We start from the raw sequence: 17,948 nt of genomic DNA, 5'->3' as shown, positions 1-17,948 counted from the left end.
CCCATGTTGTTATCACTGTGTGATAGTCTGTCCGTCTCCTCTCCTGACCCTCCACTTTCTTCCTCTATTTATTTCACTCTCGTTTTTGGGTTCCACCCTGTGCCCTCAGGCCCCCTTCCAGGTTCCTGTTTATAAGCCCCATCCCCTCTGCCCTGGACTTGCCTGTGAACCTCGTCTCAATAAACCCTTTGGAGTAAGATGGGCGGCGGTGCTGACTACTGAGGGGACCGGGGACTCGCTGGGAGGAGTAACTGGCTCTGCCAGGGGTGGGTGGAGCTTGGTGAGGGGATGTGATGGGTTGGGGTTTCATGGTAGGGCGGGGGTGCAGAGGGGCCCAGATCTTGGGTGGGGTGTGGGTGGCGGGACGGAAGTGGGGGCAAGGACCGAATCTCCCTGTGCCCCTCCTTTCTGTCCCTAAGCGCTCCCTCCCCAGGGGCTACAGCAGAGCCCTGACTAGCAGATGAAACGATGTGGCGGTTCAGCTCCTCATCCCCCCCGCCCCCCGTGTGGTGGTTGGCAGTGAGGCCGAAGTGCTAACCCAGAGTACTGAACGCCCCCCTTCTCTCCCTGCCCCACGCCTGGGCCTACATGGAGTGGGAAGGACGGGAGACCCTGGGACGTGCCCGCGCGGAGCACCTCTGCCCTGCTGGGAGGTGCCAGGGGAGGAGATGCAAGTGCCTGACCCCTCGCTGCAGGCGCCCTGAGGAGTCCATTCCCTTCTCCCTTCTCTGCGGTGGCTGAATCACAGTAGTCGGCTGTGCCCTCAGAGCTCTTCACGTGCCATTTCACTAGGTCCCCACAACCTGAAAAAGTGGGGAGCGTAGCATTATGCACGCGTTACAAAGGACAAGAGATGGAGGCGGGAGCTCGAGGAGCTTGCTCAGGGCCCAGCAGGATACAAATCAGAATTTGTGTCCAGTCCCTTGTGACTCCCTCTGCTTGCTATGAGGCCTCTTTGCCTACCAGCCAGGGGTCCTTGGGCGAGTCCTGGCACCTCCCTGGGCCTCAGCCTCCCCTGTAAAGTGAGCCTGTCAGTAATGCCCGCCTCCTGGCTTATCAAGGGCTGCACCCCAGTGCCCAGAATGGGGCCTGGTTCCTGTCAGGGCCCCATGAACACTTGAGGAAGGATGAAGGCCTGAGAAGTGCACTCTCATGTTAGGATTTCACTGTGGTGGTCGTCCGCTGGTCTGGACAAAGGGCACAGGTGGGCAGATGGTCATCAGGTGAGGCTGACAGGAGCCCAGCTATGGGTACCATGTGGCCTCATTGCCCCCTCATCCCTCTGGGCTCTGTGCAGCTTCCCCAGGTGGTGGTTTAGGGTTTCGCTCCAGCCTCAGACTTCCTTCCCCAGCCCCAGCCAGCCCCCGGATGTGGTGACAGATTCGCTACTGTGCCGACCTCAGCTACCCCCAACAGCCCTTTACCAGTAATGTGGGCTCATCGTGAGTTCCTCATGCCCCCCATCCAGCCCTGCTGGTCGGGAGCCTAGGCGGCGGTGGCCCATCTCTATTGGGATGCCTCTGGGGCTCAGCCAGGCCTTGGCCCCTCAGTGAAGCCAGTGGGTGGTAGCTACTCGCTTGGCAATCTTGGGTAAGTCACTTTGCCTCTCTGAGGGTTCAGCTTCCTGTATGTAAACTAAATGGTAGCCACTCATTATTAGCTGGGGAGGAGAAATGAAGTCGGAATTGGCCCTGGAAGACGTGTTTTATGACAGGCCTGGCACATAGTAGGGCCTCAATCCATACTTGCTGAAAGACTAAATGAACAAACCCACCCACAAACAAACACCTGAGTGCCTGAGATGCCCACCCCTTTATCTCAGCGCATTATAGCCACAGTCACCGTTACTGAGCTGCTGCTGTGTTGTAGGCACCCTTAAACCATCTCATTAATCCCCACGAAGACCCTCTGGGGTCAGTCCTACTATTGTCCCATCTAAGAGACAAGAGAAACAGGCTCAGAGGGGGGAGGTCACCAACCTAAAGTCACACAGAGACACATGCACACTTCCCCAGGAGAACTATGTGCTCTCCATCTATAAAGTGGTGTGGATGTGTGGTCCTCCCTGGTCGCTATGGTCCTTCCAGGCTCCCCCAGGCTTTTCTTTGGCTCTTCACCCTCCTAAACACTGGGGTGGAGTGAGGAGCTGATGGAAGGAAACTACACCCCTTCTCCACCTGCCCTGTGCCTGACTCTCTCCGCACACGGGTAACCCAGCCCTGGCCCCTGCAGTTTGCTCCTGGCACTTTGGCCAAGGTCGCTGGAGACAAACCTGAGGCAAGGACCTCTGCCCATCTGGAGGTCTCGGTCTTCCCACCTGTGTAATGGGCTCGGGAGTGGGGGGCGGGGGCGGGCGTGGTGACGCCCTGGGAAAAGGCAGGCCCGGGCCGGAGAGCGGGCCAGACCTGACACTGCCTCCCACCCTTTCCCCAGCGGTGGGCGCCGGATGCAGGCCAGGCGAGACGGCCCCCCGTCCTTAAAGGGCCAGACGCCTCCTCAGCTCCGGTCTCGCGACCTGTGGTGGGGGTGACGGTGGCTTGCCACTCCCTCTCCAGCTCAGGGAAAAGTCAGCTTTCCAGACTTGGGTGTGAGGTGGGAAGGAATCAGTCTCGCCTCCCTTCCCCGCATCTCCCACCCCAGATCCCCAGACCCGGGAGCGGGAGGTGCCGCCCCCAACTCGGAGGCGCTAAGCCCGCCCTCCTCTTCCGCCCGCAGGCCCTCACCAGGCTCCGCCCTTCAACGTCACCGAGGCCGGCGCCGATTGGCCGACTGAACTGTCACTTCGGACACTTCCTCCTGGGCCGCAGCCGCCGAATTAAACTTTGGAGTGGGAAAAGAGCCACCGGCGCCCGGCGCCGGACGACCCTCCCTTCCCTCCCACCCCCCGCCACCCCACTGCCGCCGGTAACACCCCCTTCTCCGCGGCCCCCGACCGAATTTTTCTCCAACTTCCGAGACCCGTGAGATTCCCGCCTTAGCACCCCAACCCTTGGAATCCCTCTGGCCATTCCCAGGCCCGCCGTCGGATCCCTGGGATCCATTCGACCCCCGACTCAGAGATTCCTGCTCTCCACCCCAAGATCTGGTGAATCCCTCGAGCTCCCTTCTTATATGGATCCTCTTCTTAGAGCCACTGGATTCTTGGCTCCACCTGCTCCCTTTCCAATCCCTTCTTTCTCCAGGGAGACTTTGGATCCTGGGCTCTTCTGATGCCTGTGATCCCGGCCTACTAGATATTCTTTTCTGATTTCTTGGAATCTCCCAACCGCTGGGCCCCCCAAACCATTAGATTTCTCCTTTCTGATCGTCTGTGATCCCTTAATCCCCGGGAGGGCGTCTGATCCACTAGATTCCTTTTCTCTAACTTCCCAGGGTCCCACCTCCTCGAGTTCCCTCAACCTGCCAGGATTCTCTTCTCGGATCCTCGGGATCCCCGCGCTCCTACCACCAGCTAACAAGATACCTCGGATCCAGGGACCTGAGCCTCCCTGCTCAGGCTCCTGCAGCCGGATCCCGGGTGGGCGCCGGGCGGCGGGTCCCGGGCCTCGCCCTATGGCCGCCGCCCCCTCCCATCCCGCCGGGCTCCCGGGCTCTCCCGGTCCGGGGTCTCCTCCGCCCTCTGGCAGCTTGGAACTGCAGGCGCCGCCACCGCTGCTGCCCCATGTCCCGGCGCCGGGCTCGGGGGTGTCCTTCCACATCCAGATCGGGCTGACCCGCGAGTTCGTACTGTTGCCCACCGCCTCCGAACTGGCCCACGTGAAGCAGCTGGCTTGCTCCATCGTTGACCAGAAGGTGAGGGCCCAGGGTTCACCCCATCTAGCTTGAGGAGAGGTCTGGAAGAGGGGGGAGGCGCTGGCAGAGGCGATCTCCAGCCCAGTATAAGGAAGAGGGAGAGAAGGGGGATAAGCCTTGGGCGACTGAGGGGTGGGGGTGGGGCATTGGCCCCCAGTTGCCTCCTCACCCCACTACTCCTTTGAGAGAGGCCTGGTCAGGGGTGGGGTGCCCCAGAGGCCTCCCCAAATTGCATGTCCCTGCATGTTGTTGTTTGCTGCAGACAGCATGGAAGAAGGGAGGGACGGGTGAGGTGTAGGAGCCGAGAGAAAGGGGCAGGTGGGAGCAGCAGATGTCGGGGGACCTCCCTGTCCAGGCCTATCCCCGGCCTCCCATTTGGTGGAAACAGTAGAAATTGAAGCCAGGCTGGCCGTGGCGATCAAGTGACATGTGTGGGTGCGGGTGCCTGCAGTAGCTGCCAGGGGCAAGTGAGGTCTCAGAGTCCAATCTCTGCCCTCCCCCAGGCTTGAGTGTGTGTGGAGGGGCAGGTGCGCCTCTTCACAATCCCAGAGGCTCTGAGGTCTCTGTCCCCTCTCCTGATCAGTGTCCACCCCACCCCCCAGCTCTAATGCTAGTCTGTTAAAACGAACCTTCCCCAATCCCACCCCACTCTTCGCTTTGGACACCAGGGTCACTGGGGTTGGGGCCTGGGGGAGCACAGCAAGGGGAAATCAGGTGGGACGCAATGCTTGGATTCTAGAATGTTAAAAGTTAGAATAAAAAAAAATTGGAATAGTGGGCTACTCTACTGTTGGAATTTTGGACTGTAAAAGTGTTAAAATGTTAGAATTCTAAATTGTTGGAATATGCAACTGCTAGGTAACTGAACTCCTCTGATATTAAAGTGTTCAAACATTAGAACCCAAGGTTGTTGAAATACTAAAACATTAAAATGTTGGAAGATTTGATTCCATCGTTATTAGACTCCTAGAGCATAAAAATGTTAGAATTCTGGAATGCTGGGTCGTTGAAATCCTTTCATGCTAAGATATTCAAATATTAGAATCCTAGTTTGGCAGATTCCTAGAACTTTAAAATATTAGACTACTACTAATTTAGGTTATTAAAATCCTAAAACTTATCATGATAATTTGTTGGAATCTAGAATGTATAATCCTATAATGTGAGCATGCTGGAATCCCAAAATACCCCAATTGTAGAATCTTCTTAGATTCCTGGGAATGAATTCTTTGGGCTGCAGACAAAACATTAGGAACAGGGCCAACTCCCCCATTTTACAGACAAGGAAACTGAAGCTTAGAGAAAGACCTCCAAGGCAGTCAGGACCCTGGCAGTCCTGGCCACCTGTGGACCCTCTCCCAGCAACAAGAACAGATAGAGCTTCCTTTGCCACCTACCCCAAACCCCAAAACTATCAGGCCCAGCTCACACACTCAGCCTGCTCCTTGGGAAAACAGGCTGGGGAGAGGGCATGATTGTCCCCTGGGTGAAGTTCTTTATCCGATGCTCAAGTCCTCAGCCTACCCCCTCAGGCCTCACCGCAGTTTTATTTTCTGCCCCCCACCCCACCCCGTCCAGGTGCGGGAGGGCCCCTTTCCTTCCTTCCAGTGGCTCCACCTGGGCGGTTTCACTTTCTGTTCTACCAGGTTTCATTTCCTGCCCCGCCTCCCCAAGCTGGGGACCGGGACACCTGGGTCCTTGAGGCATTGGTTGGGGACACCGTGCCAGTTTCCAGCTCCCTTGAGCCCTAGCCTTTCCACACCCCCCTCCCCCCCAAACTAGGAGTCCTAAATCCCCTCCTTCCAGATCGCCCAGCCCCAGTGCTGGGCCTGGAGCCAGGTAACAGGGACAACAATAGATCCAGGAAGGAAGCTGGGGGTGAGGGGGAGCGGGAGGTGGTGGGGAGATAAGGGAAGGGGTGCTCACTCAGCCCTACCCCCTTCCATCTCCAGAAGATTCTAGGTGCCCACGCTCCCAGAGCCACTCTCCCAAACCCTGGCCAGCGCTCTCTCCCAGCACACCTGGGGCCCTGGCACCCTGCCCGGCTCAGCTCCGAGCTGGGCTTGGGAGGGAGCGGGCAGGAAGAAGGGGCTGCGGGGTCTCTGAGTTTCCGGGGGAAACAGCCGGCCCTGCCCTGGGAGGGTTCCAGACCGCTGCTTTGAGCTTTTCCGTCACCACCTCCCTCTCCCTCCCCTCAGTTCCCCGAGTGTGGCTTCTATGGCCTTTACGACAAGATCCTGCTCTTCAAACATGACCCCACGTCGGCCAACCTCCTGCAGTTGGTGCGCTCTGCCGGAGACATCCAGGAGGGCGACCTGGTGGAGGTGGTACTGTCGGGTGAGTGGCCGTGGCAGGCCTAGGGGCGGAGCCTCGAGCGGGGGCGGGGTGTCGGGAGGAGGGGCAGGGGAGGTGGGCCCAGAAACTTAGTTCTTAAAGTTAGGGACCAGCGGTTCTAAGCCTTGGCTGCAGATTAGAATCACCGCGGGAGCTTTTTACAAACTACCGCTACGGAATGGGTAGGTGTGGTGGCTGCACATTGTGGAATTCGCACAGCACTGAACATAAACCATCCACGGCAACGCGGATGAATCTCACACCTAATGCTGAGGGACAGAAGCTAGACATCAGACTACATATTGTATCATTCCATTTACGAAGCACAAAGACAATTACGCTATTTTGTTAGAAGCCAAGAGAGTGGGTACCTTTTTGGTAGCTGGAGTTGGGTGGGGGGCACAATGGTTTAAACTTCCATTTATCCATCAGGATGCTGGTGACATGGGCGTGTACAGTTTGACAATTCATTGAGCTGTGCATTTCTGATATGTCCTTTCCTAGACCTACGTTACACTTTGATGTAAAGTTAAAAATGTTTTGCTGCCTGTGCCTCCTCCCAATGAAATGCTAAATTAAATCAGACTCTGTGGCGTGAGATGAAACCCGGGTACCTGTATTTTCAGCCAAAATCTAGTCCACCCACTGGCCATTCCCATTTGATGGATGGGCAAGCTCTCAGCACTTAGAGGACTCTTTAGCCCTTGGTTCCTTCAGGAGGGTGGGGTAGGGGGGTAGGAGGTACCTTACTCATGGCTGTATGTCCTCCCCTGCCCCCCCACCCCGACCCGGAGTACTGCAATGCTCCGTAAAATTTGTTGGATGGATGGATGGATGGATGACAGTTAGAAGTTTGGATTAACGGGACTTCCCTGGTGGCGCAGTGGTTAAGAATCCTCCTGCTAATGCAGGGGACACCGGTTCGATCCCTGGTCCAGGAAGATCCCACATGCCGCAGAGCAACTAAGCCAGTGTGTCACAACTACTGAGCCTGCGCTCTAGAGCCCGCGAGCCACAACTACTGAGCCCACGTGCCGCAACTACTGAAACCTGGGTGCCTAGAGCCCGTGCTCCACAACAAGGAAGCCACCACAATAAGAAGCCTGCGCACCGCAACAAAGAGTAGCCCCCTCTCGTCTCAACTAGAGGAAGCCCACGCGCAGCAATGAAGACCCAACTCAGCCAAAAATTAAAATAAATTAATTAATTAGTTTTAAAAAATAGAAATAAAAAAGTGTAAGCGGAACATTCATCAAAATAAATTTTAAAAAAAAGAACTATAGGGCTTCCCTGGTGGCGCAGTGGTTGAGGGTCCGCCTGCCGATGCAGGGGACGTGGGTTCGTGCCTCGGTCCGGGGGGATCCCACGTGCCGCGGAGCGGCTGGGCCTGTGAGCCATGGCCGCTGAGCCTGCGCGTCTGGAGCCTGTGCTCCGCAACGGGAGAGGCCGCAGCAGTGAGAGGCCTGCGTACCGCAAAAAAAAAAAAAAAAAAAAAAAAGAACTATAAGGCGATACTATTATGATACTGGGCATGTTCTTCCCTAGATACCTGCATGGTCCAGACCCTTACCTTTTTCAGGTCTTTTGTCTTTTTTTTTTTTTTTCTTTTGGGCAGGCGGATTCTTAACCACTGTGCCACCAGAGAAGCCCTGTGTTTTTTTAATTAAAATTTTTTTAATTGTGATAAAATATATGCAACATAAAATTACCATCTTAACCATATTCAAAGTCTAGTGTTCAGTAGTGTTAGTTACATTCACAATGTTGTGTAACCAACCTCCAGAACTGTTTTCATCTTGCAAAACTGGAACTCTGTGCCCATTAAACAATTCCCCATTCCCCCTCCCCGGTCCCTGGCATAGGCACATAGGTGTTTTGGCCAATGGTGGAGCTGGGATTTGAACCCAGGTCGAATGAAATGTAGGATGCGAGTAAATGATTGAAAGAAAGATCAAACATTGCAGTTGAGAGGACTGTGTGAAACCTGGGCATGCGGAGGCTGAAATGGCCACCGCTGGTCCCGACTCAACCATCCGCCCCTCCCTGCTGCCTGCAGCTTCGGCCACCTTCGAGGACTTCCAGATCCGCCCGCACGCCCTCACGGTGCACTCCTACCGAGCGCCTGCCTTCTGCGACCACTGCGGAGAGATGCTCTTCGGCCTAGTGCGCCAGGGCCTCAAGTGTGAAGGTGAGAGGCGGAGGGGCTGGAGGCGGGGCCAAGAGGTAGGGAGTGGGCGTGAGGGCGGGGCCGGGATGGAGCTCAGGGCCAGGAGGTGGGGCCTAAGAGGTGGGGTTCGGAGGGAGAGGTGAGCGCCCAGAGGCAGGGCTTGGGGGAGGAACTGGAGGTGGGAACAGGAGGCGGGGCTTGGGTTGAGGGCGGGGTCTGGGTGGGGCTCCGTTTGGGGGTGGGGACTGGGAGGTGGAGCTCCGAGGGAGTGGTAAGGGGCAGAGCTTTGGGGGAGAACAGGGGTGATGGGGAAGAGGGCGGAGTCTATATCAGTCAGGGATCAACAGGAGAAACGGAGCCTGTAGGGAGGCATATGTTAAGGGATTTTTGGAAGGAATTGGCTTACAGGACTGTGGGCGCTGGCCACTCTGAAATCCGCAGGGCGGGTCGTCAGGGAGAGCAGGCAGGAGATGAAGCTGCTCTCCAACTGGGAAATCTCAGCTCGGCTCTTTAAGCCTTTCAACTGATTGAAACAGGCCCACCCAGATTAACTAGGATGATCTCTGTCACTTAAAGTCAACTGATTGTGGACTTGAATCACATCTCCAGATACCTTCTCAGCAACACGCAGATTATCGTTTGAATAACTGGGGATGTGACACATAAAGCTGACCATCAGAGTCCACCTCTTGGCAACTTGGCACTTCCGTCTGCTAGGGCTGTCCTAACAAAAGATCATGGGCTGGGTGGTGTAAACAAGATCTGGGTTCTGACAAGATATGGTTCCTGGTGAGGACTCTCTTCCTAGCTTGGAGATGGCCACCATCTCCTCCTGGGCTCACATAGCACGTGGAGAGAGAGCGATTTTTCATGTCTCTTCCGTTTATAAGGACCCCAGTCCCACTGATCAGGACCCCATCCTTATGGCCTCATTTAACCTTAATTACCTCCTTAAAGGCCCCATCTCCAACTACAGTCACATTGAGGATTAGGGCTTCAACATATGAATTTGGGGAGAACACAGACATTCAGTGCATAACAGGCGCCCATACCCGTCTCCCTAAATCATACTTAAAAAACATAAAGGAACACAGTGTGTTCCTTTGAGACAAGATGTCTCAAGGCTAAGCCCAAGGGTCAGGATCCGCAGGTTCCCTGTTCCCGTCTTTGATGCTTCTGAGGGGGAATGCTGAGGCCACGCCTCCCCTGCAGAGGAAGGCCGCACACCTGCCTTGGCTCTGCTCTAGACACAGAGGATGAAGCCCATCCATTATATGATGACGACCTGCATCTCCATTGTTGTTCAGTGTGCCCCACTATTAGAGGTGTATTCTCAGATGTTCCATTGCCTAAGGATATCTCCAGCTTTGTGGCTGTCATGATCCTATAGAAATCCGGAGTCCCTGATACCTTGTGATCCAGATGACCCACAGCATCGACTAGGGTTGTTATCATGCAGCCCTAAATATACTTGTGGAGGACTTCCCTGGTGGTCCAGTGGTTAAGACTTTGTGCTTCCACTGCAGGAGGCGCGGGTTCGATCCCTGGTCAGGGAATTAAGATCCCCACGTGCCACACGGCACGGAAAAAAAAAAAGTTAAATATACTTGTGGCATTATTTAAGGACTCCAGGGATAATAGCTGTATCAGGCCTGCAAAACACCAGTTTACTGCGTTCAATGCTGCTATCAATATTGCCATCGTCCACATGCCCTATCCAACTCTTGAAGTCTTGGTTTATGTAACCGTTGTCATGGAGCAACCCTGGTATCACCAAGTTCTAATGGCCATTCTCCGAACGGACTTCATCGGCCCAGCATCACAGATGATGGTCCAAGTTCATAGGGTTCCAAAAGAGGCCCAGATGCCTGTACTTTATGCCACTGACGCCTTCCTACGGGAGTTTGATTCTACCTTGATGCTCGTAACAGGAACCATAGATGAGATTCTGAAATTCGGTGAAGCATGTGAGTGATTAAAGGCCAAAACTGGGACATGGTTCCTGTGTGCAATTTGCCATCCTGAAACGCTCCTCGTAGCACCAACAGCAATCCCCAAGCTTGCCTCTGAAGCGCAACATTGTGCATTTGAGACAGTGCCTATGATGAGGAATTACTGCGCAGGAAAGTCTATAAGAGGCCGGCTGCCAGAAGACAGTCTTCATAAAATGTCCAAAGGAAGCTTCCAAAGGCTGGAGGAACATTCTTTACTGCAGAAAGAGATCCTGGAATCATTTGGAATCACCAGAGATGTATGGAGAAGTGTTCAGGAAGTCCAGTAGGAAATGACAAGCTAAGCCTGACTCTTTCATTGTCAAGGATTAAAAATAGAAAAGAAAAGAAAGAACAAAGTCACATTTCCACATGATACGATACAACCATCCCGAGTACAACTGAAAATGCTCTCTTTCCCCATAAGACAATGTCCTTGTGTGATATTCCCTCTTCTCCTTTGATATCCTGTAACAAATATCACGGTATAAAGTTAATTATTATTAATATCTTATGTTAGATGATAAGGGGGTAGAAGAGGGAAGAAAACAAAAATATCTGGTGTACGCACATATTCATAACAAAGTAAGGAAGAAATACTATGACTGTCCTCACGGCTGCAGCTGGTCACGTGGCTGTGGCTTCCTTCTCTTCCCTTCTCCACTGCCTGGTCCATATTCCCTTTGCCCTCAGCCAGCACCTCACCTGCTCATGGTGTTTTGTCTGTTGGGGTGGCCCAAAACTTTATTCCTTTTTTTTTTTTTTTTGGCCTCACCAAGTGGCTTGTGGGATCTCAGTTCCCTGACCAGAGATTATTGAACCCACGCCCTAGGCAGTGAAAGCGTGGAGTCCTAACCACTGGACCGTCAGGGAGTTCCCCAAACCTTTATTCCTGAAGACTCTCAGCCATTAGCAGTTCTGCCTGAATTGGGTTTTGTAGTTTTCCGCTGACGTTAATTACACTAGGAAGAGGCATCCTGAGGGACCTGCTGTGTTCCAGATCTTCAGAAAAGGAGAAGGTGGCGGAGCGGGGGTGGGGAGCTGAGCTTTAGTGCCCAGGTCAGGTGGAGGCTATGTCTCTGACCGTCGGGCGCCCCACACAGGCTGCGGACTGAACTACCACAAACGCTGCGCCTTCAGCATCCCCAACAACTGCAGCGGGGCCCGCAAGCGACGCTTGTCGTCCACGTCTCTGGCCAGTGGCCATTCGGTGCGCCTCGGCACCTCTGAGTCCCTGCTCAGCATGGCTGATGAACTGGTGAGCACCTGGGGGAGTGGGGAGGGGTGGGGAGGGTTGGGGGTTGGGGGTTGATGAGGCCCAGGCGCAGGGACGACGTGCTGAGGTGTCCCTTTCCACCTTGCCATCTGATAGAGCCGTAGCACCACCGAGCTCATCCCTCGCCGCCCCCCGTCCTCGTCCTCCTCATCTTCTGCCTCATCCTACACCGGTCGCCCGATCGAGCTGGACAAGATGCTGCTGTCCAAGGTCAAGGTGCCACACACCTTCCTCATCCACAGCTACACGCGGCCCACCGTCTGCCAGGCTTGCAAGAAACTGCTCAAGGGCCTCTTTCGCCAGGGCCTGCAGTGCAAAGGTCAGCGGGGGCCCCCCACGTTGCGGGGTGGCGAGGGACAGAGTCAGAAGAGCCCCCATCACACAGACACACTCAGAGGCTTAGGATCTCAGCTGGGCTTGTGGCAGGAAACAAAAGTCTCTGTTCTGATCCTTAGAAGCAGAGGGCCTTGGAAAGGGAGTGCCCTGAATCCTGAAGTTCTAGAAACTTTGGAATTCTGGAATCCTAGAACCTCAATCATTAGAAACTTGGAATCCTAGCACCTAAGAAATCTATATTCATATGATACTTAGCATGGAATTCTAAAACCGTAGAACTTGAGAATTCTTGAATCAGAGAACCTTAGAAACATAAGTTTCAAGAATTCTAGATCATAGGATTCAGCAAAAAGAATCATAGAACTTTAGACTCATAAATATTAGAACTATCAAATTATAGATTCTCAGAATGTTAGAACTTTAAAACCATAGGAATTGAGAAGAATAGAAACCTAGAAGCAAATATTTGAGTCTTAGAAGTCTAGAATCCTATAGCCTTGGAACCATCAAATTCTGGAGTCCTAGAAATCTAAGATCCTGGAACTTTGAATGATCAAATCTGAAATACCAGAAGTCTAAATCCGTAAAAAGGTTAGAGCCATCCAATTCTAGAATTCATCAGAAGAGTCAAATTCTAGAATCTTAGATGTCTACAGCTAAAGAACCATAGAGACATTAAGTTCTAGATTCCTGGGTGTACAGAACCCAAGAACTTTGGAACTATCAGATTCTAGAGGCTTAGAAGTCTAGAATCATAGAACTGTAGAGTCACTGAATTCTAGAGTTTAGATACATAAAACCTTAAAACTTCAGACATCAAAGAATCTTAGCAGTCTAGAACTGTAGAACTGTAGAAGCATAGATGTGTAGAGTTCTAGAAACTTGGACATCAAACTCTGCAGTCTTAGAAATCTAGAATCATAAGGACCTTAGCAAAATAAGTTTTCATACAATTCCAGGATTTTTGATGTATAGCAGCCCAGAACCTTGGAGTCTTCAAACTTCTCACCCAAGCAGTGGTTCTCAACCAAGGACAGTTTTGCCCAAGGGGCATGTTTGGCAATGTCTGGAAACATTTTTGTTTGTCATATGGGGCTGGTGCTACTGGCATCAGGTGGGTAGAGATCAGGGATGCTGCTAAAAATCCTATGATGTTCAGAACAGCCCGCCACAACAAGGAATTTTCCAGCCCAAAATGTTCATAGTGCCAAAGGTTGAGAAACCCCGCCCTCAAAAGCCTGAAGTCTAGAATCATAGAATGTTACATGCGATTACACTCTATAATTGTAGAAATCTAGGGTGACGGATATTTACACTGTTAGAACTTTAGACCCTTAGAGTACTAGGGCTATCAAGCCACAGACACTTCATCTGGCCCTCCTCTATTTAATCAAGCCTCTCCATAGTTGAGGACTGTGGCTTAAAGGAGGGATGACCAGGGAAGGGTCATTTAGCTTTCCTGACCCAAAAAGCAATAGCAAACTCTTTTGAGACTGGTGGCTAGGGGTCAAGGGTCAACCCTTAGAGGTGACCTCTCTTCCCCCTCCCACCCGACTCCATGTTCCCTGTCCTCCTACCAGATTGCAAGTTCAACTGTCACAAACGCTGCGCCACCCGAGTCCCTAATGACTGTTTGGGGGAGGCACTCATCAACGGAGGTAAGAGGCTGGAGGCTGAGCGGGAAAGGGCAGCAGGACTGGGTGGAGGCCCCTCTGATGCCCCTGTCCTCCCAGATGTGCCGATGGAGGAGGCCACTGATTTCAGCGAGGCTGACAAGAGCTCCCTCATGGATGAGTCAGATGACTCGGGTTTCGTCCCGGGCTCCCACTCAGAAAATGCTCTCCATGCCTGCGAGGAGGAGGAAGGCGAGGGAGGCAAGGCCCAGAGGTACCCAGGGCCCTCTCCAGTGAAGGCCGTTCTCCGTCCCTACAATGGGTTGACATCACCCCGTTCTTATAAATTTCCCGTGTTCCTGAGGCGAACTTTTTCAAGCATCCGAACTTTATTTTTTTAACCTAAACTTTTTTCCTTATTTACATTTTTAACAAGTTTTAATGGAAGCCTATTTTAACTTATATTGTTTTTCTTTTATTGGAACTGGTAATACAGTCACTCAAAATGTATATAGTCAACCCCTCCCACTTCCCTGCCTCTCAGCTGCCCAGCCCCTCTGCCCAGAGGATGCCAGTGGGATTAGGTTCTGGTGGGTCCTTCCAGAAACAGTCCATATGGCAAAGTGACAGTACAAAGAGTGAGTGAGAATATGGACTCTGGAACCAGACTGCTGTATGGCCTTAGGCAAGAGATTAACCTCTCTGGGCCTCAGTTTTCTCATCAGTAAAATGGGGATAAAGTAGTACCTACCGTATAGGGCTGTTGCGAGACTGAAATGAATTAATGTAAATCAAGTATGTAAAACAGTACCTGGTATACAGTAAGTGTTAGTTTAACTCTTATCCCAGAGCCCTAAATCTTAAAAAGGAAGGGAAAATATCCATTTCCTTTCAACCATTTTGGCCTTGGATTGATTTGTATGGCCTTAAACAAGTCCCTTCTCCTTTTGGTGCCTCAGTCTTCCCATCTGTAAAATGGGGAAAGGAAAATATCCCCAACGAACTGACAGGCAGTGGCTTTCTTCTGGCATGGAAGCTCTGAAAAATAATAATAACTTCTACTTAATTACACATTTAAAATTAGAAATGGAATTAATCTTCAGCTTCACTAGAATGTGAGTTCAAGTGCTCGAGGGCAAGGGTATTTATCCATCTCCCAAGTGCCTAGGACAAGGTCTGGCTTCCTCCATGGATGACTGTTTATCGAGGTGGCAGGAAAGCAGCAGGGCTAAAAGCACAGGGCACTGGAGGCTGAGAGATGGATCCCAGCTCCATCACTTAAACTGCTGGTCCTTTCTCTGCCTGCCTCGGTTTCCTCCTGGGAACTGAGGACGTGCCTTACAGAGTGCAAATTCTATTTGATCATGCAGGGAAAGTGCTTGTCAGGTTATAAGTGCTCAGAAAATGGAAAAGGAGTTCTCCCTAGTATTTGAATCTTGAATCTCTAAAGTGGGATGGGTGAGAGATGATCCATTTGGAGGTATGAGAAGAAAATATTTGCATTTCCATTTCTCTATTTTTAATCTCATCCTTTGAACCTTTTCACTTTTTTTCATATGTTTTAGAAAAAAATTTTTTTAATTCAAGTATGGTTGATTTACAGTGTTGTGTTAGTTTCAAGTGTACAGCAAAGTGATTCAGTGTATATATGTATATATATATAGAGAGAGAGAGAGAGAGCAATATATGTATTCTTTTTCAGATTCTTTTCCATTATAGGTTATTATAAGATACTGATAACTGCTATCAAAAATAAAATTAAAAAGGCAATGAGAGGGGATAGAAAATGGGGACATGCTATCTTACTTAGGGTCATTAAAGGAGCCCTCTGTGAGGAAATGTTGTAGCTTTAAAGAGATCTGAGGGAGGGGAGGGAAGGAGTGGTGTGGAAGATATCTGGGGGAAGAGGCCACCAAGCAGAGGGAACAGCAAGTGCAAAGGCCCTGAGGTAGAACCAAGGATGTTGCAAGAGTAGCAAGGAACCTGGGATGGCTGAAGCAGGGAGAGTGATGGGAAGAGGATGGGAAGTGAGGCCAGAGGGGGGACGGGTATTCAGGTCACAGTGGTCACCGAGAGTTTCTTACTAGTGCCACCCAGCCCTAGCCACCTGGAACCTCAGAATCCCTTTCTCCCAGGGTCTTTCCTGGGAGTGTTTAGTAACAGAATAATAGGCTATCAGAGTTGGACTTTGAAGGACTTGGGAGGGAGGGCTGTTGGGAGAGACAGCCTATTTTACAGATGAGGAAACCGAGTCTCAGGCAAAGAGAAGTGGCCAAGGCCTCTCAAGTCCAGGTCTAGCGCAGGGATCAAGACGTTGTTGGTTCTGAAGTTGGGCAAGTCACTTAATTTCTCTCAGCCTTCATTTCCTCACTGTCATAATAGCACGTGCACAGATGAGAGAAATGAGGCACAGAGAGGTTGAGTCACTTGCCCAATGTCACACAGCTGGCTCCACAATCAATGGGCTCAGTACTAATTAGCACTTGTTGGAGGCCCACTGTGTGTCAAGTACTGTGCTAAACTCCTAAGAAAGGCTTCCCTTCTCACAGCAACCCCTTTGGGTGGAGAAACTGAGGCACGAAGTGGTTAGGTAATTTGCCAGGCAGCCTGGCTTCGGAACGCAGCCTCTTAATGTGGGCCTCTCAAGAGTCCCCTTCCTCATTATGGGAAATCTGGAAACCACAAAGGGAAAAAGTGTGGCCAAAAAACCCCCTGGCTGCCCAGAGATGCACCCTCCCACACACCCCACACCCCCACACACACCCCCGGCCCCGAACAGGCCCCTACCACCACCCGCCACGGCCCCAGGCACTACTGCTATTTTCTGCTTGTAACCTCTCACCCCTTCCTCTCCCCACCCTCAGCTCCCTGGGGTACATCCCCCTAATGAGGGTGGTGCAGTCAGTGAGACACACAACACGGAAATCCAGCACGACGCTACGAGAGGGTTGGGTGGTTCATTACAGCAACAAGGACACGCTGGTGAGTGGGTGGGGCGGGGTCAGGTGGGTGGGGCTAGAGTTGGGGAGAGGGGGGTTTGAGGGGGCGGAGCCGGTTGGGGTTTGGAGTGGGCGGGGTCATGCTGAAGGCTGAGGTAGAATTAGAGGGGTGGCTATAGGGATGAAGGGGGAGGGACAGGATTTAGGGGAGGGGCGGGACTAAGGCAAGGTCGGGGCGGGGCGGAGCTAGAACTAGGGGCGGGGTTGGCTGGGATTAGAGTCAGAGCCCTAGCAGAATGTGGGGCAGACAACCTCAGTCTCTCAAGCACCTCTCTCAACAGAGGAAGCGGCACTATTGGCGCCTGGATTGCAAGTGCATCACGCTCTTCCAGAACAACACGACCAACAGATACTACAAGGTGGGCCTTCTGGCTCCCAGATCCCCCAGACCTCTCCTCTTTGTCCACTATCTTCTCCCCTCCTCTCCCAGTTGCTTCAGGCAAATACCTGCAAATCACACTTTCTGCCCACCCCTGCTTGCCCGCTTCCATCCCATCAGCAAGTGTCACCCACCTGGACGCCCTTCCCCGTGTTTGAGCTCAGCTCCATCACTTTCCAGCTAGGGGATCCAGGCAAGTTACCTCACCTCTCTGCACCCCACGTGTCTGTCTCACCTGTAAAAGGCCTCAAAGAATAGTCCTCGCCTCAGGGCTGATGCCAGAATTCAAAGAGATAATCTACGTGGAGCAATTAGTTTAGGGCCAGGCGTATGTTAAGCTCTGTTAAACTCCCAGTAACTGTAAGTGTGTTATCATTATAACTTTATAATTAGTTTATTGAATTCTTTCCTTGTACTCATTCATCACCGCCTCCCATGCCAGCGCTGCATTCCAGCCAGGCTCCTTCCCGGTCCTTATGCTGCCCTTGTCCTGTCTTCTCCCACGCAGCAGCCAGAGGAGTCCATTAAAACCATCACAAGCTTCCAATGGCTCCCGCTCCCCTTGGAATAAAACCCAGACACCTCGCTGTTTACCTGCTCTGGAGCATCTTCCTTACCCTTCCCATGGCTGCTTCCTTCTTACCCTTCCCGTCTTCCTCAAGCCACGCTATCTAAAAGAGCATCCCCACCACCACGTCTCTGTCTCCTGGTTTTATTGGCTACTTAAGTCTGTCTCTCTTTCTCACTCTTTCCTTCTATTCTTCCTCCCTTCCTTTGTCTTTCAGCACTTTTCAAAGCACACTTTTTCCTCCCCATAGACACTGCAACCTCTCTCCTCCCACGGCCCCCTCTGCCTCCTTCCTGGTCTCCTATGTCAGTCCCATCCTCTCCCATCCACCCTCCACACACAGCCAGAGAGAACTGTTCCCCACCTTGCATTAAACCCTTCTGTGGCTCCCCAAAGCCCTGGAGACAAAGCTCAGGCTCCTCCCTGTGGCCCGTGAGGCCCTTTAGGCCTGGCCCTAGCCTGATTTCATTTATTTATTTATTTATTTATTTAT

At 52.2% G+C, this 17,948-nt stretch overlaps 1 protein-coding gene across 2 annotated transcripts in view; it reads left to right on the top strand.

The window, feature by feature from the left end:
* The first annotated feature begins 2,771 nt into the window (after positions 1-2,771).
* PRKD2 (protein kinase D2) overlaps positions 2,772-17,948 on the top strand; it is a 29,371-nt gene continuing 14,194 nt past the window's right edge. The window contains exons 1-10 of one of the 2 annotated variants that reach the window (XM_081217414.1): positions 2,772-2,904; positions 3,373-3,792; positions 5,991-6,129; positions 8,183-8,314; positions 11,388-11,542; positions 11,657-11,879; positions 13,477-13,554; positions 13,630-13,783; positions 16,374-16,491; positions 16,790-16,867. In XM_081217414.1, the coding sequence (XP_081073540.1) occupies positions 3,553-3,792; positions 5,991-6,129; positions 8,183-8,314; positions 11,388-11,542; positions 11,657-11,879; positions 13,477-13,554; positions 13,630-13,783; positions 16,374-16,491; positions 16,790-16,867 (1,317 nt within the window). In that variant the 5' untranslated portion in view covers positions 2,772-2,904; positions 3,373-3,552. Of the gene's footprint in view, positions 3,086-3,372; positions 3,793-5,990; positions 6,130-8,182; positions 8,315-11,387; positions 11,543-11,656; positions 11,880-13,476; positions 13,555-13,629; positions 13,784-16,373; positions 16,492-16,789; positions 16,868-17,948 lie in introns of both variants that reach the window. The other variant, XM_081217413.1, reaches the window with a different exon arrangement.

Source organism: Mesoplodon bidens (genome assembly GCF_964165515.1).
Source record: "Mesoplodon bidens genome assembly, chromosome: 18".
Taxonomy (NCBI): domain Eukaryota; kingdom Metazoa; phylum Chordata; class Mammalia; order Artiodactyla; family Ziphiidae; genus Mesoplodon; species Mesoplodon bidens.
Note: the sequence above shows the minus strand (reverse complement) of the source record. Positions and strands in the feature narration are given on the sequence as shown.